General features: G+C 39.4%; 1 protein-coding gene across 2 annotated transcripts in view; it reads right to left on the minus strand.

The window, feature by feature from the left end:
- The window catches only part of CDS1 (CDP-diacylglycerol synthase 1), a 29,479-nt gene continuing 4,136 nt past the window's right edge, over window positions 1–25,343 (minus strand). For both annotated transcript variants that reach the window (XM_039696150.1, XM_039696151.1), the window contains 12 exons: window positions 21,058–21,185; window positions 17,979–18,075; window positions 14,717–14,814; window positions 14,275–14,414; window positions 12,672–12,730; window positions 10,317–10,399; window positions 8,768–8,855; window positions 7,647–7,715; window positions 6,576–6,728; window positions 5,881–6,000; window positions 3,993–4,096; window positions 1–2,850 (listed from right to left, as the gene is read on the minus strand). In XM_039696150.1, the coding sequence (XP_039552084.1) occupies window positions 2,721–2,850; window positions 3,993–4,096; window positions 5,881–6,000; window positions 6,576–6,728; window positions 7,647–7,715; window positions 8,768–8,855; window positions 10,317–10,399; window positions 12,672–12,730; window positions 14,275–14,414; window positions 14,717–14,814; window positions 17,979–18,075; window positions 21,058–21,185 (1,269 nt within the window). In that variant the 3' untranslated portion in view covers window positions 1–2,720. The remainder of the gene's footprint in view (window positions 2,851–3,992; window positions 4,097–5,880; window positions 6,001–6,575; window positions 6,729–7,646; window positions 7,716–8,767; window positions 8,856–10,316; window positions 10,400–12,671; window positions 12,731–14,274; window positions 14,415–14,716; window positions 14,815–17,978; window positions 18,076–21,057; window positions 21,186–25,343) is intronic.

Here is a 25,343-nt window from a genome sequence, read left to right on the forward strand (position 1 = left end):
CTTGGACCTGTTCAAGCCTGCTCTGGACTGAACACCCAAAAAAACACCGGCAGCTCCACCTGTGGCCCCTGGCCGGCCCTGGGCCGCGGCGTTTCCAGCACCAGAGAGACTGATCAAAGACTGAGTGAGCCGAGCTGCAACCCGGGGAGGGGACTGTTCTGAGTTTGCTTTTCCTTAGATTGTTTAATATTGTTTGGTTTCTATTGTTTAATAAACAGGTTTCTTTCCACTTTTTCTCCAAGGAGATATTTTCTCCCGAACCGGTTGGAGGGGGGAGGGGCAATTGAATCTGCTGTTGTAGAGAAGCCCCTTTGGGGGTTATCTCCCAAACTTGCCCTAAACCAGGACAAGTAGCCAGTGTGGTAAATTCTCTTTATAGTAACCAAGCATGGATGTCACTTCACAGTGACAGATCCTGCTCAGTCATATTTACACCAAGCCTAAACCAGAAGGAAGCTATTAATCTACCTAGAAAATTGATGAGTGAGTTCACAGGTGATCCCATCTTCATTTTAACATTGAAAAGCAGAATTGCAATGTTGAATTTTCTATTGTGCACATAGACAGCAATTAATTTCAAATGCTCTGTTGTACTAAATACTAAAATATATTTTAACTTCCTTATTGTACATGCTATAAAATTACACTAAAAATTTCAAGTTTCTGAAGTAACAATTACCCTTTTACATATATATTCTCTATATAATTTTTAAATATTTAGATTTTTTTAATACCCAGGATAAAGATATACTCGCTCCAGTATGGCTGCATTTTATCATAACATATACCAGAGTCCCATACATAACCAAAGCCTCATCTAAAAGCTAGTTTTGAAGATATTCCACTTCGGTTTCCTTCAAATTTTCTCTTCCCTTCTTTTTAAATCACCTTTCCAAAGCTGTCTGTGGTACCTTTTAACTTCAGGTTATGCTCTATCCGGAGTGAGGGCTGAACTTCCATCCCCTCCAGCTAATAAGCCAAGCCACAGAGCCACTGGTGGACAAGCAGCAGGTGATGTTTCTCACCTCTTGGAGTGTTCCTTCAATACAGTACTGCAATCTCCAGGTCAGACATAATTTAACTCTGTCAATACTTGACAGCAACAGGAATTACTTCAGACCTGGATTTTGCTGGAAGTACAAGGGGCTCCCTTTCCATGCACAAGCTGTACGAGCCCAAGTGCAAAACAGAGTGAAGGGTGGCCTCAGCTATGTGGTGTTCAATAAAAAGCAGTTTGAATTTTACTGATACATCTCATCATCCACCCAAGTGATTTTCTCCATGATTGTATCCTCAAGTAGCACCAACCATTTAAATTTTAATCTTTAGTATATATACATACATCTTTTAATAATTTATATATACACACATAGATATGGCATCAGTATGTGGAGAAACTTATTTACAGTTCGTTGGAAAAATGAAATTGCATCAATTTACAGTGTATGAAAACAATATTGGCATTTGTGCTTTCTGTTTGTACAGCAGTAATTTTTGTCATTTCAAAAAAGTTTATATTTTTATTTGCATCAAGACATGTTACATGATGAAAAAAGTTGTAAAACAACTAGGATTGAGAATAATGGAGCATTATGTCTCCTCATATATCCCACTGAGTCTACAGAATAGCTGCTTTCTATAAAAATTCTCCATTCAAACCCCTCTGTGGTTACCCAAGCTTGCTTGAGGATCTTCTCAATAAATAATGACACACAGCAGAAGAACCACGCATCCTGTTTTGCACTGTGCACATTCATGAGATAAAGTTTCTGCCTTCACTGAGTAACACACTGATAAACACCACTTAAACCTCACTCTTTACTCAGGACCTCAAAGTGCTTTTAAAAAGAAGGAAATACCTCGATTCTACAAAGCAGTCAGGAGGCACAAGGAATAAGGCTTGAATTACTGTCTTCAGACACTGACCTGGCCATGGAAACTAGGGACTTGAGCTTCAGATTCTCCCTGATCTGTTTATTGGGCTGAAGAATTCTGTTTTCTCAGGTAATCTCTACTCCTGGAGGTACACACTTGTTTATGATGTGTAATGTCAACAACAACAAAAAGCAGCTCCACAGCCCAAACTACCCAACTGTATTTGCATAAATGTACTTTTCTCTTGAAAGCACAAAATGGTTTCATAAGAAAGCTGTTAAATTAAAAACAGCGCTAGGTTTAATCTTCATAACAACTAAGTAAATACAGGTAGTGTGATACAGCAGGCTCAGACTACTTCTTTCACCAGGCTAACAAGTGTTTTGACTTTTTTGGCCAAAAGTAATTTCAGTATCAGCCTGTACAGAAGTTACTGCCTCTCTCATGTGTTTACACTTCATTAACCATTGGAGACCAAAAAGGTATTGCTAAGATATACAGCTTTAGATAATTCATTAAAAACTTACAGTGAAATTTATAATTTCTTTTCTTAAACACAAAAACCGTTAGGCTGGGTGCTGAAGAATGACTGCTGCCATACATCTCAGGAACTAAAATGCACAGATGTGTACCATTACTTTGTGAGCATTTGAATTATTTTAGGAGTCAGAAATCTTTAGTGTCCTAGTAGGAAGTCATAGCATTCACATTCTTTTCAGGAAACATTCACCTTTTCCAGACTACAAACTACTCTTCCTTTAGCCATTATTTATGTGCACTTTTGCAATGTTTTTCCACAGGCTTCTGGTAGATGGAGTTTTCTTCTAGTCCTCTGTTTTGACAAACTACCCTCTTAGAGATGGCTGCAAGATCCCTTTTTCAACAAGGTGAGATTTCAGGATTTTATATACACTTAATTGTTGTTCAGGCTGAAGTATCAACAGCTGTTTCAGTAATTTGCTGGGATTGGGACCCCTGTCAATGAAAAAAAGAAATTTTTTTTGTGACCACAGCTCTAATGAGTCTTTTAGATTTCTTCTTGCTGCCCAAACAATGCCTTCCCTTTCTTGAGGGCACCAAGTTACAGATTTTTCTCAGTCTGTCTCCTCAGGATGCATGGGCCAGCATTATTGGCAAAGCATACTCTTAGCTAAATATAAACAGAAACTAAAAAGCATTTCTATTTGCTGTCAAATGGGGATATTGAGAAGGCTTATGATAAATAAGATTTCTTGATTCATCTTTTATCACTGTAATAATTTTTTATTAGCAGATCTTTATTTAGTATCTGTTGCCTGCCAGATAAGCTATGTACTACTGAACTGAATGGGAAATTGGCCAAGTCAGTAAAGAAAACTGCAAATTAAACCAAACTTTTCTAAATATCAGCCTCATTTTTAGCTAGCCACTTACAATCTACGTCTAAGATGAACCAAATATAAGGCAAAGAATCTGTTGCTGATTAGGTATCTAATAATTATTTAGCAACATGCATTCACAAAACTAAGGGCATGTCTTGATTTGGCCTCTTGAACCACCTCTGCCTCAGAAACTAAAATGTCTGTTATAAGAGAATTGTGATTCCCATGATTTCATCTTGAAAGCTGATGTGGTTAAGGGAAGATGAGCAATATTTTAGGAAGTTGTCTCCTTTCTTTCACTATAGGGTTTTCGTCTTAAACAGAAAATCCCAAGGCAAGCAATTGAGAAATACTGAAATTCATGGGAAGAACTGTGGTCTCTCAACCTACAGGCTCTTTAGGAACCACACAGGGAAAGCAGATGCTGCACAACCCTCCTGCCTGAAACCCCATCCTACGCCTTTCTGTAATAAGTAAATTCTAATCAAACTTCTGATAGTTTTGTGTAGCAGGCTTTCTTGTATTTCAGGTACACAGGTCACCTTCAACAGCAATCCCAGAAACATTCAGGCATAGTTTGAATCTGACAAATCCTAGGTAGGGACACTGTCTTCTTAATAGTCCTGTATTTGAAGTGACTGAATAAATCCTATTTAGCAACCTGCAATCTCTGCTATGTATTCATAACTCCTATGCATTTATTATGGCACAGCTCCTGTGCATGTTTCAGTGGTTAATATTGTAAAAAATCCATACCTTATGAAACTGGTGATATAGACATGAACAAAAGTGGCCATCAGGTACTGACAATCAAAGCGATCCATTATCCCACCATGCCCTGGGATTGTGTCTGCAAAATCCTTTTGGGTGTGAAGGACAAGAAGGGGAAAAAGAGAGAAAAAAAAATAGATGGTCAGTGGTTCCCGTGAAATACACAAATGATGTTATCTCTTGGCAGCAGCACATTAGGGCTGCAAGTAAGCCAGGGTTACACTGCCTTGGAGCCAAAAGTTAGCAAGAGGCTCCTTTGCTAAAGGAGTTTTTAACTGCAAAGGCAAGCCAAGGGGTGAGAAGAAAAAGAAGAGAAGCAGCAATTTGTCCACATTTCACACAAGAGGACAGTAGTAGGTCAGGTGCAGGTATGCCACTACTAAGAATACTTGTGTGCCTATACACATTTAATTTTGTAGCAAACCTCTTAAGCTGCTGGCTGTTGTTTCTTGCCTCTGCAGAATCTAATTCTCCTCTTTAAGACTTTTTTTGTTTTATCCTCTGCCATAGTTAAAAACCATAATATGTGCAAACAATAATTTATCTAACAGAATCAAAAAACACACTGTGAAAAAACGATTACTACTTAAAAATATATTTCTGTTGCAAACAAAGCTTGATACACTACCTTTGTGTTACCTAGCTTGTCTATAGAACAGCTTTATCAGTCAAAATACCTTCAGACATCCTTTCTGTCAGCCACACTCACTCATGTCCTCTCTGAGTGAAAACCCTGACCTTAGTCACATGGGGTGACTGCCAGCAAGTAAAACTTGTTCTGCCCAGTGCGGGGCAGGCATGGAGTGCCTTCAGCAACAATTCCACAACATCCCTGACTTCTGACTGTCCTTCAGACAGTCCTCTGACAGTCATCTCTAGGGGGCCCAGAAGTTTTAAAAGGAATCTACTTTTTTACTTATCTACTTTAACAATAAGTGCTCACTTTTCCGCAACATTTTTTCATCCCAAATTCCTTCTTCGCACAAACAGTGTTTTGCTATGTGGCTGTACAGGTATTAGAGTGCTGTGGCCAGCAAAGTGCTGGGCAAGCTGCTGGGACCAGCACGAGAAAGAAGGGTAAGTACAAGCACATGTACAGAGTTCAGCACAAACAGAGAGGTTTACACACTTCTGTGCAAAGCACATGCCAGCTTGGCGGACATACGGAACAACAACATGAACAGCAACGAGCAACAGGGTAAGAATTACAGCAGTCCTACCAAGACATAAAGAAGGTCGGGAGAAATTTGGGGCTGCCCTCTTGCCATACTCCTGCTGCCATTTAATGCCAGCCAAGGACAGCATTGCCACAAGCGACAGCGCACACCTTGCAATAAACAGAGGGTAGCAGGTCACATAATTTGCTGGTACACACTCCTGTTACAAGGCAGATGTTTGGAAAAGGCAACCAAACATCTCATGCTTTGGTGAGCTTGACACACCAGCATCTGCCTGTGACACCAATGCCACCCGTAAAAACCAGCCAGCCAAAATGTGAAGGGTAAACCACTGTCAGCACTTCTGGGGTGTCTACAGATTGCCCTTCATGTCAAGTATAATACCTCACATCTTGCTTGTCTAAACCACTTCTGCAACACGATTTGGAAGAGTAACTATTGTCCAAACTATGCAACCAAATTATTCTTAGATTTCCAGCACTGAAGTCACATGCTGACTAGGCAAAATTTAAAGAATATCACACACGCACGCCTGATAAAACTGAGTCCCATTTCTGATACTAAAAACCAGCCAAAACATTGTTGCAACTTATTAGAAATACAACTACAATGAAGGACTAAAAAAACCCCTAACCCACCAATTTATCTAATCCAATGAGAAAAACAAAAGAAGGCTTACAGGATTCATTACATACCTTGATTTTGAAAGCTCTTTTAAATCCACTGGCAAAGAATCCTCCAAATGGCCCAATTAATGAGGCAAATGTTGACAGTGCAAAGCTGTGCATCTGGAATGGGTACATATTCACTGTTTCCTAGAAGAAAAATAATTAACACTGTGTTTCAGTATGTTTTATTGTAGGCATTTTTAGCTTACATATTTAAAGGGTCGGCGAGTATATTACATGTAACTATTGCTGGTAGTACTTTTTCACACAGCATGGAAGTAATGGCACTAACACAAAGGATTCTGCATGGTGAAGAGAGTAAAACTCCAATCCTAAAAGCAGTTACACACTAGCTGAAAAGAGAATGAAGTTCTACATGCTTACTTCAGCTTGCCACTAATTCAGGCCATAACAAGCCTTTGCCCACTTCCCACAAAAAATTCAAAGGTTGCTCTTTAAAAATAAGTTTGCAAAATGCTTAAGCAGAATCCACGTGCAGCACAAAGAGAACACAGGCAGGTTCCCTCAGGTGACTCCAGTGGTGATTCTGACTGGGTGACCACATCCCCTGTACCAGCAATGCAGGGGATCATGGTATTGACTCAGTTCATAATGTTAAGCTTTACCAACCTTCAGATAACCTTCTAAAATGATTTGGAAATCCATTTAAGCTGGGAAGTATGATTCCAATTTCAACTAAAGCCTGTTTTTTTTTCTCTTACCCATCCCAACACAGCCTGAAGCAATGGTGGCACAGAGTACTTCTTCATTTGGAAGAGCTCTGAAGGTTCACACTCTGTCACAAATCTGTTGGTTTCACTGTTGTATTCCACAGGGCAGACAAAGTACTGATGTTGAGCCAAAAAATAGGAAAACTGAAAAGTAAAACAAGAACTCCTGAATCAGGCATTTGTTATTACACTCAAAAAACATAGTAAATTGCTTTATCACCACAAGCTCAGGGTAATAAAAATCTTTCTAATAAGAGACACAGAATGGAGAAAAACCAGCCTGCTTAAACTACAGACTGCCTCAACAAGGCAGTTGTTCCATGAGCTTAGTGATGATTTTCCAAATTACTTTCCTTTTTCTATCTCTTAGGTTTCTATCTTCTGCATTATAAAATCCATAAATGTCATCAACTCATATTTTTTTTGCAGTTCACTTTTCCATTAAAACTTGAATATCTCCTCTACTAAGTTTAGCTATTATGAGTTCTGCTGACCTTGGTGACAAATTACTTATCACAACAGTTACTTATGATGGTATCATTATCTGTGCATATCATTTGAGTAAACTGATTTCCAGGAGAAATATCATTATAAAGCATGTAACAAAGAAGGACTACTTCACAAAACATAAATAATGGTATTGATAAACTTCAATTTCAAAATAGGGGTGCAACTAATAGATAAAATTATTCCAGATACTGTAACAGAAATGGCAGAAAATGGTCAATATGATCTCTTCAGTAGAAGTTAAAACCTTGCCTACTCTTTCCAGCTAGTTATGAATTGGCAGAATTCTCTAGGCAAAAAAAACCACCCTAACCCTGAGGCCTTCAGGAGTTTGACATAAAATTAGTGATAAATTTGGTTATTTCAAGTAAAAATATGAAGACTGATTCTATACAAGGAAATTCCCATGTGCCTGGAAGTGTTCAAGACCTTGAGCAATCTAGGGTAGTGAAAGCTGCTCCTGTCCATGGCAGGGGGATTGCAATGAGATGATCTTAAAGGTCCCTTCCAAACATGACCATTCTTTGGTTCTACAAGTGTCCTGTGCTTACTTACAATAAATCCAAATACAACAGTGGAAAAGAAGCCTCCAATAAACCCTTCCCAGGTCTTCTTGGGAGACAGCTAGGCACAAAAAAGATAGTGTTAGTCCATCAGTTAAATCATTGCACCCTTTTTTACTGAATTTCTTGATCTCGTTTGTGAAAATTAACCTCCTACTTTGTTTTCCAAAGGTTTATGTCAAATACTAAATGTCAGCAGCTGCAGCCACTGAATGTGATCTTCTCTATTCCATACTCTTCTATTATGGCCACGACCCCTTCCCCAAGGTGGGGAAAAACCAACCAACCAACTCTGGCCGGTGCCAGTGGCCAATTTGAGGGAAGGGAGAGCTCCCATCCCATCTGCTGCTGCTCTCTGGAGGCAGCATCTGACCCACATTAAGCAGCTGAACTCCCTTCAAGCAGAAGACTGGGAGACCTGCATGAGCACACCTCAGCTCTGTGTGAGAGCTCTGCAAGCAAGGGCCCATTCATACAGTGTCAGAAACCCGGGTGTGACACAACCACTGCTGGGGATGCTCCTCAGGAGACACCAGCTTTCTGCAGACAGACTGGATAACAATACAGCAAATAACTAGAGAGAGCAGTGTGCCAAGCTGTTACCAAATTCTATCACATTTTCAATTTAAGAGCCTTTTAGTATCAGAACCAACTAAATCCCCAAAAGTTAACATGATGACATCAAGAAAATAATTCATGGTTTCTGTGGCATCTTGCATATTCTACTAAAATAGGAAGATTAATGCTTGAGCCCTTCTCAAGTCAACAAGAGGAGCAGGTATATATGATCTAGTGGCTTATTTCAAAAAGTTTCTGTGCAATAAGTATGCAGCCAAACCTGCATCTGAAATCTGAAAAGAATGCAATTATAAATTATGATGCAATAGGCTAAAACTGCATTATCCTGTAACGCCAATATCACATTCACATTAATCCCAGTTCCCCATATTCAAATTTTCAGGAACAGGATAGTCAGTTTCAGCTTTTTTAGCAAAGATGTGAATCATGCAGTACAGTGCAAAGTATTTTTTTCCATTAACATGTTTTTGAACAAGTAACAAAATTGCTATAGATTGTAAAAGCTTGTTAACAAGGAAGTGCCTAAGCACCTACCTTAATTAATGGAGTTCTGCCAAAGAAGAATCCAAAAATATAAGCGGTAATGTCATTGCAGATAACACTTGAAATTGGAACCAGAAACCTAGGGAAAGGCATTAAAAGTTTCACAGAGAAAAACCGTCTGAACCTAAACACCGGACTAAAATTGAAAGAGCCGAATTTCTTTCTGGGAAATTTTTCTGCAGTATTTAGAAGGAATTATGTTTCATAATGTGTTCACCTCGTTCCCCATGAGCACCACACTTAGCTATACTGGTTTTAGTCTTCAGCCAAACTGCATCATAGCAGATTCATGTTAGTTCAAGTTACAGTGTTATTTTGGTGCATGAGCTTAAAACATGAACAGGCTGGCTTTTTCCTACCAGGCTTAAAGACTGGTACCACAGGTGAGAAGAATTCAACATGTTAGTGTTTTAGGTGACATCAAAACAAGCAAATTACTAAAAAATTTTAAATGACAAATAAAAAAATAATTTTCCTTTTTTTTTTTTCCCTTATTGTCAGTTTGGAGCAGCTTTTGAAGTGATATTTGCATGTAGACTGCATCTGAAGTTGCTATTCAAGCCTATTAAGCACTCTTTTTTTCCCCCTCCTTTTCAAAGCAGGGATATATTAATAAGCTAAAAAGTCAGATTTTTTTGATCTTCTGCCAAATTGTCTAGCAAAAGTGGCAACAAGAAATAGTAAGTTAACAAAGAAACTAGGTTCAGCTTTGGACACATGAACATAATCACTATGAAAAGTATTTGTATACAGAAACTTTTTCAAAGGTTTTGGGCTCTCTTTCTGACTGGAAGTATGCCGTGTCTGTAATAATCTCCCCAGATGTACATATATGAGGAAGAGGAGAACATACAGCATTATGTCCTTGGAAGAACACAAACCATCTTCCACATGCTTCTTCCTTCTTTCTCAACTTGAAATTTACCCTGTCCCTGAAGAAGAGAGGGGTAGGAAAACACACCCACTCTCTGAGGAGTGGCTTTACATAATCAAGTTTAACTGCATTGCCAAAATTTAATGTATTACTGAAAATGAGGCACAAATGTTGCCCAACCATAACCAAGATTAAAACTCTTAAAATATTTTAAGTACTCTGAATTTATTTGAACAGGACAGGCTGCAGGGAACATAGCCAGATTAGGGATTTCAAATTAAATGGTCCAACTTCAATAGCTCTCAGCAACTCGAAGCTCCCAAGTAATTGCAAAAGAATTGCTGGATATTCATCTGCTCAGCAAAACGCTGTGGAAACTATTTGACCTAGCATGCAATCAATCCTATTCCCTGCAAGTAAATGAAGTGATTGTTCAAAACTATCAGACTTGTGTCTGTCAATCTAGATAAAGAGGTTTCTGCTTCCTCTCCTGTATGCTTTACCTCCACTCCCAATTCCTCTGATTTCCCTTCCAATTAAACATTAATGCTCCTATAATTTGTCCTGCTTAACTGTTCCCACAATTATTCCCTAACGAGATCTATCCAAAAGAACCAACCTTTCAAAGCAATAGAGGTACAAATCAGTTTGTTACTGTCCCCTTACCAGATCATGCCTTCAAAGAGATTTTGGATGACAAGATGAGATTGAGTTACAGTGATCAGCAAAGTGACATGAGTCCATGCGAACTGTTAACAATGCAACAACACAACAGTTAGTGAAAACACCAACCCGCAGACCTCCATCAATCCTGGCACATAGCTACAGGAGCTACTGAGGAGCTCTAGTAGTTCTAGTGATAATGCAAGAGATGTGGGCATACAGTATATCACAAATGAGCTGGCTGTCTGAAGCAAGTTCTAAAACTTCAGCAGGTTTCTTCATCACTTACCTCCACCCAGAATTTTTTCACATGCAGTTTTAACACCTGATTTAATAAGACCTACACCTCCAGCATGAAAGCAGCAAAGAAGTTTAAGCAATGTGATATTCTGTATATACATATAACAGACAGGTTAGAACTGTAACAATAAAATGGCAGTGAACTACTCATGAAAGAGTACTGTTACACAGATGTGGATGTTTCTCACAACAGAATACACTTATGAAACATGAAAATTCTCAGGATTAGCAAAAATGAAGTGTTTGTTTTTAAGGGCATGGTTATTTAAACAATCATTTAGTTCAGTACTACTGTATGTACTTGGTGTTTAATCTGTAGAGCCAGTGTGCAATAAAGTGGTTTCCAAACAGGTTACCAGTAAAGATTCTGCAATAGATTTATTTTCCAAATGCTTTTAAATCAAGAACTGGTAGCTTTCTCAAGATACAACAAACTTAAGCACTCTAAATGTCTGAGCCATTTACACTCAAAATGTTCTACTTCTTTAATTCTCTTATCACATGTGTTTACCTATGGCAGCCAGACTCTACTTCCAGATAAGAGAACTGGAGAAGCCTTAAAGGACAGAGTGGGGAGGCTACAAGAAATGACAAAAGGTTTCTGAAAGGATTACCTGCTGGTTAATTAATGCAGCTCTGCAGCAAAGTTTTTAGTATTTGTACAGTGACACTGGAACACCACCTAAACCCAAATACCTCCTCTGCTAGAATCATGGAGCAGTTTGGTTGGAAAGGACCTTAAAGATCATAGTTCCAAACCCCTCACTACAGGCAGAGACACTTTCCACTAGACCAAGTTGCTCAGGGCCCCATCCAGCCTGGCTTTGGACACTTCTAGGGATGGAATAGATTCCCCTTTTCTTCCTGAACACTGTGTTGCCACATAGTGAATATATGGCTTCACTTCATTTTGTTGCATTTCCTGGGTAGTCACATTTTAATGTTTTCTGTGCAGACATCAAGTCACATGAACTGACACTGCATGTTTTCATCTTCTTTCCAGAAGAGGAAAAAGGAAAAAAATCATAGCAAGTTAATTTTTTTTTTTTTTTTTTTTGCAAATTAGAAGAGAAAGACTAGAAAAGCTGCATCTCACTGTCAGGTAAACACTCCTACAAACAGGGTATATTATTTTGAGTAAAAGATCTTTTTACATGTTATTATAAGGCTCAGTTAAGTCCTAGTCTAGAATTGGGAATCCTCAGTGGTAAAGTGCTACCTAAAGCAGTGCAGAAACAGAAGGGTTAACTGCATTACCAGAGCTTTAGGAAATCTTTAAATTGTGCAATGCCCTGATTGCTCAAGTTCTTTCAAGACAGGAGCTGTACTGCACTGTTGTTCCACTGTGATTTCTAATCATTCCTACATAGAAGTGGGAGGTGGGGTGTTGTCTGTGGGGTGTTTTGGCTGTTTGCTTTTGTTTTAACCTGCAATGTTACAGAATTAGTTTTCAACACATAAGATACACATAAGAAAAAGGTTCATGCTGCTACTTAGCTACTACGCTGATTATTAGGTGGACAAATATGAGAGATGAAAAAGCTGGTTTCTTTTAATACATCAATGATCTATTGAGACACTGCAGAGCAAAAGACCAGAACAGCTGTGAAATGTCATGGAATAAATATTTCACACAGGGGTTAAGATCAAGACCCTTCATGGTACTTCAGTGGGGCCTCTAGACAGCAACACTTGAATCACAAGAACCACTTTCCACACAATGCTGAACTGTTTGGCTTCAGACCTGGCAGGGAGATGCATCCCCCTTCTCCAGCAACCTCTTTCATATCAGCCTATCACTAAGGGAAACATATCATGCCGGACTTGCACAAGGCCTCACCAAGGACAGCTTGTACTGTCTGAGAGGCCACATCCTGGGATATAATCATCATCTGGAAGGTGAACAGATAGAGTCCAGCACGACTTGATTTCACGTAACTCTCAGTTTAAGCACATTTTCCACACCGCTCTTCTGAACTATTTTGTGAGCACGTGGATGTGACTGTTCCTAGTGGCATTGGGAACATGAATGAGCACAGCAAAGTGGGTAATACACACCATGTAAAACTGCAGACGATAATGTTTCTTCACTAAACTCAAAACAAACATGCAGAATCCTGTAAAACAAAGCAAGTGCAGTTTGTACCAGCTTATATTTAATGACACTGAACTGTGATATATCAGTAATTCTCTTCCTTTGAAGCAGATTTTAATCCCTCTGCTGCTAGAAGAGTTGGCTTATATTCAGTTAAAAGTACATATAGAGTTATTCTCATACAAGACTATGATTTAGTTGACACAGATTTAGCTAACATCAGTAAAGAACATCTATAGTAAACCACCAGTAAAGAACAACCCTCTAGGCACACACAAGGTCCCATTGTGGACATCAATTTTTAGCAAGGGAGATCATCACTATTAAAAACCACTCAAAAGCCAGGCCAACAAACTAGTTTTGAACAATTAACAGAAATAAATGAAAGGAAAAGACCAGCTTGCCCCTTTCCCCCAAACGGCATACGACTGCAGGCAATGCAAGTGTGAAGCACAGGGGTTGGAGAATTCAGCTGACCAAAAAGAATTTTCTGGGTGGCTAATTGAGCACTTCTTCTCTCCTGTGGCAACTTCCTGCACCAGAGGCCCTCAAAAGCCCCTGAACTGCAGGGACAGCCCCTAAGTGACCTCACAATCCCAGTGCCAAGGGGCTCTGCTATGCTCTGCCTCCTCCTTTTGCTCATGCTTGGCTTGTCTCATGTCTCCCCTCACCAGCTCACAAGGCATTATTTAAGTTAGTTTCCCCAAGCCAAAGCCAGCTGAAAAAGGTCAAGTTCTGCAAAGCTGGTTTCAAGTTTGTGATCTAAGCACTGAGCAGAATTTTTATTTGGTTTAAGAAAAAAAAAATAGCAATAGAAAAACTGACAGTTCATCACAAAGATCAGATTTCTCAGTACATTTTAGAAATATTTGTAGCATAGCAAGCACCTATCCCTTAAAAAACAATCTGAGTCTTAAGCTGATTTAATTTTATGCTAAACTGTATTGCTGAAAAAAATGTATTTACATGTCCACAAAGCAATACCCAAAAAAAGTACCAACTTGTGTCTCTTCTTCCTAAAAAAAAATTTTAAAAGCTTTTCTTTGGACAGGGAGGAAACTTTTCCATGAGGAAAGTATCTGAATATCTTGCAGACAAAATTAAGACTTGGGCATTTTGACTAATCAGTTTAAAAATATATTAGTAAATCCTATTAGTGGAGACCTAGGAAAACACTTGCACAGTAAAGAATCAACCCAGCACAGAAATTACACACAGAAGTCATCTCTACAGCCTGCCAAAATAGCACCAGGGCCTTCGGCCATCAAAATTAATGCTTGCCAACCTATTTTGAGCACTATTATCTCAACTGTCTCAAGATCATCCCCTTGTTTAGGCTGCTTTCTTCTTCTTCTCAGTGAATGCAAAATTTGTACTCATCTTTTCACAAGAAAAACATAACTGCAAACACCTCATTTCCTCAAGCACTAAGAGGAAAAAGAAACTAGAAGGGCATAATGATGGGAAACAATACTTTAAATTAATAGGGGGAATAATTAATACTTTAAAATTAAATGAGCAAATGCAGCACAAAGTTCTTTCATTTTTGTGATTTCCTGCGCTTACCTGTTAAATAGAGGGCAAAAGATATAAATCTGTGGTAACGAATGAGGAATTGCAGCTGTTCTCTTCTTTGCACAAATGTAGCAAAGTAATCAGCCACAGTCTCTCCATAAAAGAAGTAGTTCACACAGAGCAAAAAGTACCTGCAATATGCAACATCTAACAGTCACTTTAATAAGACAATATATATTAAATGCAATTCTCAAAAACAAAACAAGCAAACAAGGATTTATTTACAACAAGTTAAAAAAATAAGTAATAAAATGCCAAATGATTAGTCCAAGTTCACAGGGGGAACACAACTACAAAATTCTGTATTAGAGACAGATGTCAAGTTTTATGTCTGCACATGACCCACAAAGTTGTTATTCCACCAGAACACACAAGGAAGAAGATGATTTAAGTATCACATCCTGGCTTATTGATGTTCTGGCTTGCTACTCACCAGCTGAGGGATCTAAACCACGGTAAATCATATGAGTGGTAGACTCTGTAACCAATAGTAATGATTTCATGATAACACTTCACTTGGATGCTTAAGACCTAAAATAAGAGAAATAAAAAACTTTGTAAATATGTTGCAGTTGTTTCTTACAGGCAGTAAGGAGCACTGCAGCCTACATTAAGGGAAAACATTATTCTGAAGTCAAATTCCAGTCAGAAAACAGCTTTAAATCAAATCTAAGGAAAAACTAAGCTCCATTTAAAACTTTAAAAAAAAAAATCTCCAAACCATTGTACATGAAGGAAAAAATACCCCACATTGGGCTGGCTTCAAGAAGATATTTGTGAAACAAGACAAGGCTCCTGACCTTTCTGCATTAAAACAGTTTGGTAGCAACAGGCCAGAAGTGTTTCCTGTAAAGAAAACTCTCCTATTTCTTTTGGCTAAGTTTTATCTTTACATTTAATTCTAGAAATATTTTCTGGGCCCAATGGAAAAAACTAGCTGTGCAACACAGGACACCTAGGTCTTTTGCTTGCAAGCATCTCATTAAGGGCAATTAGCCTTTATGATTAGAGGCAAAGCTCATCTAACCCTGAATGTCACACCCTGCCAGGCCTTCATTTTGTCTGGCCGACCTCACTGCCTCCCTGCCTTGCCAGCCTCAGTGGGGCAGCGTGTCCTGCCATGCCTTTGGGCTCCCAAGGACTCTGCCAAGCGTGTCCAGCCCGCGGTGTCTGAGCGGATCAGCCTGCCCAGACACGGAATTGCCACACTCGGCCCACGGGCCGGAGCAAGGGCCTGCCCACGCAGGGCCCGGCCCTTCTGCACTCATCAGCGCTCCTCGTCTTGCTCAACTCGGGAACACGGGTTTGGAATCTCACACCACCTCCCCGAGTGCATCTTGATGCTCCCCTGTCTTGTGCTCTTTCTTCTCTTGGCCAACCTTACAAAACTTAAACGCTATAGAACAACATTGCAGGATTGCAGTTTGCAGTGGAACAGGGCACCAGGGTCCAAGCCTGTTACCCCAGTAGCCAGCAAATGCAGAGCACACATCCCAGCTCTTTAGAGCAGTCTCAGGTCTTGTCCTCCAAACCTCACTGGATTACTCGTCCTACAAGTCTCTGGGCATTTTCAGTCCCAATACTGAGATTTGGTTTTAACATGACAACTATTATTTTTAAATACAAGCTGTTTTATTCCAGTCAAATTAAATAATTCATGAACAAGACTGGTTTTTCCCTCCATTCTCCTTTTTGTCATCTCAAATATCAACTTAATTACCAGCTCATTATAATAGAAGACAGACTTTTTGCTTTATGGCACAAAAGAGGAACTCTATTACAATTCTCTACTAACTTTGATTACTTTTTGGTTCATGTCTTAACTGCTTGCCCATGGCCTATGATTGCAATCTCACAGTATACCATGATACACAAAATCACCCAGCAAATTAATTAGTTACTTTTTGTTCGTAATCATAATTCTCAAATGTAACTGACTACTAAAGGAAGGATTCCAGGGAAAAAAATGAATCTTTTTACAGCAACCTGCACTTTAAAAGGGCTTGTTTTGTTGTTTCTTCACACACAAAAAATAAATCCTCCATGGATGAGACAATGAATTAGTAGTTTGTTATGTCATTCATCTGAAAACAGGAAATATTAACCAGGCTTATTCAGGTGTAGAAACTGTAATGCAGACCATAATGCTGGTGAAACAGCATTCCAGTCTCTCAAGACACCAGATTTTATGACCTTTGGAAGAAGGGGCAGGTGACTCAATGACTACAAGGATGTTGTGAGGTTATGCAGAAAGAAAAGTAGAAGGGCCAAAGCCCAATGAGAATTTAATCTGCCTACTGCCATAAAAGACAATAAAAACCACCTGTATAAAGACATCAGAAGCAAAAGTAGGGCAAAGGAGAAGCTCCATTCTTTGTTGGATGCAGGAGAAAACACAGTGACAAAGAATGAGGAACAAGCTGAGGTCATGAATGCTTTATTTGCCTCTTTAATGGTAAGACCAGTTGTTGAGCTGGTTACTCTGTCCCCTGAGCTGGGAGACAGGGGTTGGTCTCTTCTCCTAGGTAACAAATGAAAGAACATGGCCTCAGTTTAGATGGAGGTTTAGACTGGATATCAACAAAAATTTCTTCACCAAAATGGCTGTCAAGCATTGCAGGACGCTGTCCAGGGCAGTGGTTGAGTCACCATCCCTGCAGATATTTAGAGGATGTGTAGATGGGGGACTTGGGGACATGGTTCAGCGGTGGACTTGGCAATGCTGGGTTAACAGCTCAACTCAATTATTTTAAAGGTATTTTCCAACCTAAATATTCTTAGGAATACAATCCTAGAATTGCTTCATAGGAGGCCAAGAAAAAAGTTTAAAAATTTTGATACCTGAACAAACTTAGAGTCAAAAACTGAAGCAGTTACCTAGAAGAACCAATTTCAGTATATTAAAAGCTAAATTCCTGTCTGTCCCTTTTTAAGACTGGAAAATATAGTTAAACCATCATTCCATAATAATACCAGCAATTAAAATGGTGCAAAGAAGCAGTAAAGGCTGACCTGCTATATAGCATATATGAAGATTATTATAACTTTTTTTATTGTTATCTTCATCAGTATTTCACTTCATGACCTAAAAATGCACTTTGTACCTCAGAAAGGGATTTAGCTCCAACTTACAGATAAATGCAAGGCCACAATGAAGTCTCATAGAGAAATATGGAAATAAAGGAGCATGTCTGAGGAAAGCCTTTCAGTGCCAGTTACAGACAGGAGGCCAGGGCTGCCTCAGGCTTTCCTGAGCCTCAAAATCGCACCAGTCTCTTAATTTTTTGTTTTTAGATTTTTTTCTGTTGCTAGTGGGTCTGGAGTGGAGTTTTTCTTGAATTGGTTTTGGTCTGATTTTTGTTTGTTTGCTTTTTCAAACAAACCTCAACATGCAACAGTAGGTGATACAAACTAGTCAATGACATGGACAATAGTAGTTAAGCAAGGCAACAGTAATTCAACTTCTTGGAGCTACTTTAATTCCTAAAAAAAAATTTTAAAATACAGTATATAAGAAGTCCTTAATCTGTAAGGTCCAGTTTTGAATCCCTCAAGTGTTTTTCAGAAGTATTTACATTTACAGAAATAAAAGACAATTGCTCTGAATTGTCCATACAGTTTCCTTTCAGCTTAGGCATGATGAATGAAGAGATCAAATAACTCTTGCACAGAAGAATGCATTTAAATAAACTTACCAGAAGCATCAGCATAAATGATCCCAGATATATAATCAGAAAAAAACCAGAAATCATAGCTAGGGAGAGAATTCCACGAATCCACCAATTTTTCCATCTATTAAAAAAAAAAAGCAGCAAGCAGTTATAAATTAAAATTAATTGCTAACTAGAGATTAAACTGTATCAGAAACAGTGGGAAAAGCAGAAGTTTTTGGGTTTAATCAATGCATAGCAAGAAACACAGAATCAAGCAACTAACCAACTGAACAGGATGCACAGTAAAAGAAATTAAAGTTGGACACCTTTCTTCTTCCCGTGTGCTGCCTCAACCCTGCCAAACATCATTTGCAATGAATTGGTACAACCCCAATACCTGCTGTATTACCTGCTGTACCAATTCTGTTTCACAGAAAAAATACAGCAGGACCCTCAAAAAGCATCACATTCAAAGGCTGTCATATGAAAGAAAGGCTGCCAGGTAAAAAGCAAATGATTCTTTGAGGAGTAACAGACACACAACAACACCTTTGAACAAAACCTCCTTTCTACAGCAAAGTAGCTCTTTTGCAAGGCAGGGGGTTATCTACTGGAAGCACTCCTATGCTCCTGTGAGCACTGGAACCAGGACAGGAGAATATGTGACAGTGGGGGTTTAAGGGTGAAACTAGCTGTACTCTTTTGTCCTTGTAGGTCTTGGCTGCTGCTAGCGGCTACCTAAGGACAAGAGAATAAAAATTTCTGTGACTACAGAGTCATAGAATCATCTGAGCTGGAAAAATGTTTAAGATCATCAAGTCCAACTGTTAGCCTAGCACTGCCAAGTCCACCACTAAATCATGTCCCTGACTGCCACCTCTACACATCTTTTAAATACCTCCAGGGATGGTGATTGCACCAGTTCCCCAGGCAGCTTGTTCCAATGCTTGACCTTTTTCCTAAATTAAACCTCTCCAAAGGTTTAATTCCAAACCTCTTTCCTAAATTAAATTTTTGTAACATCCAACCTAAATGTCCTTTGGCACAATTTGAGGCCATTTCCTCTAAAAGTCCGCTGATGCAACTAATCACAAGCTACTGCTAAACACAAAGCTTCCTACTATAGCTTCAAAACATTCTTCCTAATATTTTGCTTTGCATCAGTCTTGTGTTTCACTGCTTCATCAGGAGATACACCTGGTTCAGTGTTAGTTTTGAATTAGACTCCAGTTCCAATGTAAACTTCAATAATTTGATTTTCTAGAATGTGACTCATTGACAAGTTAATGGCAGCTACAGCAACTAACTGGATTTGCCTTAAGTATCAGAATAGAGGCAGAAGAGGCTTTATCACAACATGTTTTATGCTGCTCTGTGATGTGGGATACACAGTAGCAGCTTGGCCCTGGTGGTACATCCATAGTCAGCAAGCCTCCTCCAGAAGAATTCAGCTTCCTTTATGAGTAACGTTAAAATACCACATTATCTAGGGGGTGTTGGCAAGCACAGCACTGGAAAGACAACTTCAGTAAGACAAGAAGCTCCAGAATTTAGGAAGCCACCTGGCAAGTTTATTGCATCCTAACTCTCTGCTAAAAAGTTATAGATACTATTTCTTTCAAAGGTCAAATACAAGGAGTATTAATATTTCAAAAAGTTACAGTACAACCCACTCACATTGCACATGATGAACAACAACTCTGCTGGGATTGCAGGCTACTGAACTGGCAGGTAATTTCTACTCCAGCATTCATAAAGCACCAAGAATTTAATTTTTCAGTCAAAACACCCTTGTACACCTTGGTGCAAACACTCCAAGAAAGAATTTCAAGCCCATGAAGCAGGAAAGGTTTCAGCTGCACCTCTTAGTCTCAGGCTTTGAGGTATCACCATGCCCTTTGGAACAAGTCTGATGTGGAGACCTGAGACTTCCACCCTTAACACAATGACAGAACTATGAAACAGACACTCCTTGCAGCATGATGGCAATAGAGAATATTACATTCTGCTCACAGATGGTACAGTTTAGAAACAGGCTTTTTAAAACCTGAAACATTATATCTGCTTATAGCTCATGGACATTACAGAAACAGACAACAGATTAGAAAATGACCAAGGCAAAAAACCCATTTCACAGTGCTGTTGGAGATATCTCCTATCTGATAACTGGAGACTAGTTTTTTGACAAGGATTTGGAAGGTTTTAATTATAGTCTGGATTACAGATGCTTCTTTTGACTCTTGCAAGACCGAAGTTGCTTCTAAAATATACACTGTACATTGCTTGGTTTGTTATATTGAGCATAACATATGACACCCATATTCATTTTACTAGGTAGTTTTTTGGTATGTATCACCTAAATGCTCTTTCATTGCATCAGTGAAAAAAACATAATGCAACTTGCTTGCCCCAAAAGCACTTGACTGATCAGGTGTTGTAAAGGGACTGCACAAAAATTATACAAGGAACTTTATCTGACAGCCCTCATGAATATGCAGGTCCACACAACTATCTGTATCTATGCACATACACATCCCCTCACATTTGTTGGCCATCAAGACCTTGGGAAGATGAAGGTAGAAACTTGAGTTTGAAAAGAAACAGCAGGGAAAAAAAGCATTGCTTTAAAAAGTATGGACATATCAGCTATGATGTATTTAACTGTACAGCAAATTATTTAGAAGTGTAAATGTCACAAAAATCCAGCAAATCTTATCTTGAGAATTTACACATCTTTTCCTTCATAAACCAATCCCTTTCTCCATCTTGGAGGTAGGAGATCAGTTTATTACAACCTCCAGAAATAACCATTCTGTAATTAAAATTCTTTAGGCAGTGTTATTGCAATGCTCAGATTCAGTAGATATTTATGTAAACTGTGTTTACTTAGAAAAGCACACAATGGGTAAACACAGGAGTATGCAAAAACTATTCCACTGAAGGGACTAGCAAAGCATAAATAAATCAATAATATCCAGCAACAATTTATCCTTGAAATTTTCACATCTACCATATGAAACTTAAAACTGCAATACAATTTGTAAGACTTAAAACTGCAACACAATCTGTATGACTTTTAGCCACCAGCTGTTAAATTTGATATCTCTTTCTTTTGCTGTACCTGGCAGATAAGCCTGACAAAGCCCTCTTGAGGATTTCTGGAGTGCTGTCTGTTGGTGGAGGAACATCAGGAATATCTGAGTCGCTTCTAAGGTCCAACTCATGAAGTCTTTCTTCCAAATCCACTTCCTATCACAAAAAGAAAAATAAAACTATCAGAAAACTCAATACAAAATGAAAGATTATCAGATCTTTTGTCGGAAAACAGTATTTGAGTCAAATATTAGTTTAGGAACTGGTAATATCTGCATTACCTTCTAAAAAACAACAATGGTGTACTAGTGAAACTGTAGATGTTGTAGGAGACAAATGTATGCCACTAAATGTTTATAGGAAGGCCTGTACTTGGATGTTGTGACATTACCTGCAGTACTCAAGAAACTTCCCATTCTAGGCATCACTTTTTCATGGATATATGTTTCCAGAAATACTCCAGCTGACATGGAATACTGGAGTTTGCCAGAAATCCCCAAGCCTCTAACACATTCCCTCATCTACATCTCAAGCTACCCTGCTATGGAATAAGGGGAAGGTTAAATGTCACATCAAGAAGGAAAAATAGAGAAAATGTAATGTATGAAGAAACAGTCCCTTTATACAATGAGAAGAGGTTGCTGGCAGTTCTATACATGGTACATTGAAACCTCAGGCTTGAAAAGAACAATCCAAAACCAAACTGTGAAGTGACCAAGTGTCCCATGGACAGAGTATTACTCAAAATAATTTTGTGTATGACTGCAACACTGTAATTCTTCCTTCAGGGTTTGCTGAGGACTACTAGAGAAGACATCACCTAGACAGACTGCGTGTCTAACCCGAATACAAAAGAGGTGCTATGTATTTTGGTGACAACGTACAAATTGTCACCAACTCTCAGAGCACACTGTCAGGACTATTTTTCCCTCAGTTAAAGCCAACACGAAGGGCGACTTCAGTCATTCTAAATCTGCAAACACCACAGATCCAGGGATCTGGAAATCTGCACTCAGCCCTGGCACAGCAGTAATGCAGAGAGCAATCTCCAGCTCAGTGTCCGGCTCTTCTGAGACCTGAACTTCCTCCTGACCTCCCCGACTCGCCTCACCTTCTTACAACCTCAAACTGCTTCAGCCTGCCCTGGTGCCTCAAGTTCATCAGCTCGTACACTTCTGGGGACTGTTAGGTAACTGTGCTTTAAAACTTTCTTCTCCACTGCTACATGCTATTTCTCCATCTCCCTATCTTTCAAACTTCCTCATCTCAGTTCTTCTTTATTTCCATTCTCCTTTATTACCATTAATTAGAAACTTCTGCTTTTCTTTCCTCCTCTTCCATAACAATATTACTTTCTTCCCTTGTTCTGAGTATTTTGTCACTTTTTCTAAGCCAGCAGAGGTATGTTCTCTTTTGAGGACACTACAAGACACCACAGAATTCAGGTGCTTACACCCCAGCCATCCCACCCAAGCCCAGCGTGGTTACTCTGTTTATAACCCACGGTCCTTTCCCTGCAGCTGCACTCTGGTGCAACCTCTGTCCCAGTGCCTGGCCTCTGCAAACAACATGAAAATAAAGCTTTACAAAGCTGGTTTCCCAAAGGCAAGGGCCCAGCCCACACCTCGGGGCTGGGCAGAAGGGGCCGTGGAGGGGCCAGGGGTCAGGAGCTGACCAGGGTGCTGCAGGCAACCTGAGACCCTCCCCAGGCTCTCCAGGGACACTGAGCAGAGGAAAAACATCATCCTTTCCATTAAGGCAGTGTTTTTAACCTTTCAGAACCCAAGAGAGTGTGCTGGCACTGCACACATGCACAAGGCAAGTGCGTAGGTACATCCTCTCTTTTTGTAAGTTAGGCCTGGCTTTTTCTCATTCACTTGATGTACCACACACATGCCAAAGAAGAAATCATCAGTTTTACACCATTTACTTCTTTCAAAAAGCTGATCAATGCTTCACCAAACCACGAAACCCCACAGCTGAATAATTAGGCAGACTCTGACTATAATTAATACAAGTAACAAGAGCAAATAAGCTGTGGTCCAGACTTCAGAAAGTCTGTAGAATACCTGAAAAAGCACATAAGTAAGTAAAAAATTACCACACTCACAACCCTGCTATTCAGAGATGTTTCTTGCAGTGTTGCACCACAGCCTAGGAAAACAACTACAGATGCAATTGAGGGGATCACAGCTCCCTCCAAAAGCCACATTTCAGCTCCTGTGACCGGCTCTGGAGTGCAGCAAGCTGTCTGTGCAGTCCTAGAAGACACTCCTCACCGTGCAGATGACGGGCAGTAATCCTGGCCCTAAGACCATGACTTAGCGTCTTTAATATTAATCCCTGCTTGCAGATGGCAGAGATGTTCTCTCTCCTAAGCACTCAGAACTAAGAATATCCCCAAACTTTTTTATTCCACTTTGGTGTTGCAGAAAACAATTGTGTTTAAACAATTTTTTAAAAAATTGTACTTCATTTTGTCCCTCTGACCTTTAATACACAACTATCACTTATAAGCACCTCATTATCAGCAATACTTTAAATTTGCTACTTCTAACATCTGAATTCACAAGTGCACAGCTTTCTTCAGAGTATCCAACCAGCCTGAAGAAGGGGTCTGTGTTTATCTGATGCAATTTTCAGCAGCTCGTGGGAGTTTGTCTGGTGCAACCTGCAAGTTGCTTAGAACTTGGTGCATTTTTTTTGCCTTATATTACTAAAATATCCAGGAGGAATCAACACCTCAACTATCTTCAACTTCCTTGTGCAACATACCTCAAAAATTACCATGAATGCTCTATTTTCCAGTTAACTGCTATCACAGCCACAACAATTTCCTGAATAAGGCATTTAATTTGTCAAGTCAGGAGCCAAAGAGGACATTGCTCACTAAAAGCTAGTTAATTGTCTTCTGCATCATTAAGTGCTTAGAACCCCATCACTGAGGGTCGAGACTTTCTTGCTAATAATTTTCTAAATTATTTCATGTGATTGATTACAAACATTCCAGTTTATAGCCACAAATAACAATCATTATGGAAGGAAACAGTAAGTTAATCACTATAAAAACACTAAGAAAAAAAAAAGAATCAAGAGCCTTGCTACCGCAGCTTGACCTTGTAAAGCAGTTCTGGAGTTCAGCACAAACCCAAACAGCCCTTCCTTCTCCTGCTCTTCAGATTTGAGATGTGGCCAAGCTCAGTACACAGCAACATCAAGGAGCTGTGAAGGTCTGTGGGAAATGCTGTGGGTTCCACACCGTGAGCAGGTATTTAGGAGGTATACAAAGGTTAATTGAGACCAGCACAGGTTGTACTGTCCTAAGTGCCTCGGGAACCTTTCAACCCCAACTCCAAATTAAGTGTTTTATCCAAGGTGTTTGGATTTTTTCCTAGAGTTTTCAAACTGCTGGTGGCAGAGCTGTTTATTTATATACAGAGAGTGTGCCACTTTGCCTGCTTGATTCACACACAAAGTGTCTGTAAGGGGTAGATGGTCTTGTCAAAAGACAAGACTTTCATCCTTGTGCTAAATCTTCTCTACAAGAGCACAAATACTTGGCCATACAAAGGGGGAAACTCAGCCAGTCGAGGGCTTGAGCCTCCATACCAGGAATTCAGAACATGTGACATCTTGCCATAAATTAGGCTTCCATGAGGATTTCTCTTGCCGGCTATTTTGCAACAGCTCATGAAATACAGCTGTGTGTCATGGAGAGAAAAATGGACCTCTCCGTCTTTCATCATCTAAAAGGCCACACATCTGAACTGCTATTTTGTACCACATGCCCTCCACTACAATTAATACATGCCAAGCAAACCACGCACTAGAATTATTCTGGTTACAAAGACACTTGCAATGTTCCTCTTGTATGGCATTTTTCCAGGACACCTTAAGGAACTCCTAAGTAGACAGCAAATATGTTCTTTGAGAAGAAAAGCAACCAAAAAAATGAAGCCACTGTCCAATAATTTATGAGAAAAACTTAATGAGCAAAAGAATTCAAGTTATTTTCATTTTATAAATGTAAGCGTTACTCAAAGTATGTTTTCTTCTCCATCTTTGATCTTTCTGCAGCCTCTCTCACAAGTTCCATAGTAAAAAGTCAATAGTTCAGTTAGAACACATTGTAGAGTATTTAATTAGTTGTACCTTGATACCTTCCTCTGAAGCCAAGATATCAAAGTATCAGAAGATCCTGAATAACGAAACCTTTTTTTCCAAGCTATTAAAGCCTGGCATATGCAGAAACACAGGCAAGAGACCTGCACATACTGAACCAACGACTGGAAACTACAGACCCTTTTCTCTCTG

The sequence above is a fragment of the Passer montanus genome, unplaced genomic scaffold (assembly GCF_014805655.1).
Source record: "Passer montanus isolate IOZ18808 unplaced genomic scaffold, ASM1480565v1 scaffold95, whole genome shotgun sequence".
In the NCBI taxonomy this organism is placed as follows: Eukaryota; Metazoa; Chordata; class Aves; order Passeriformes; family Passeridae; genus Passer; species Passer montanus.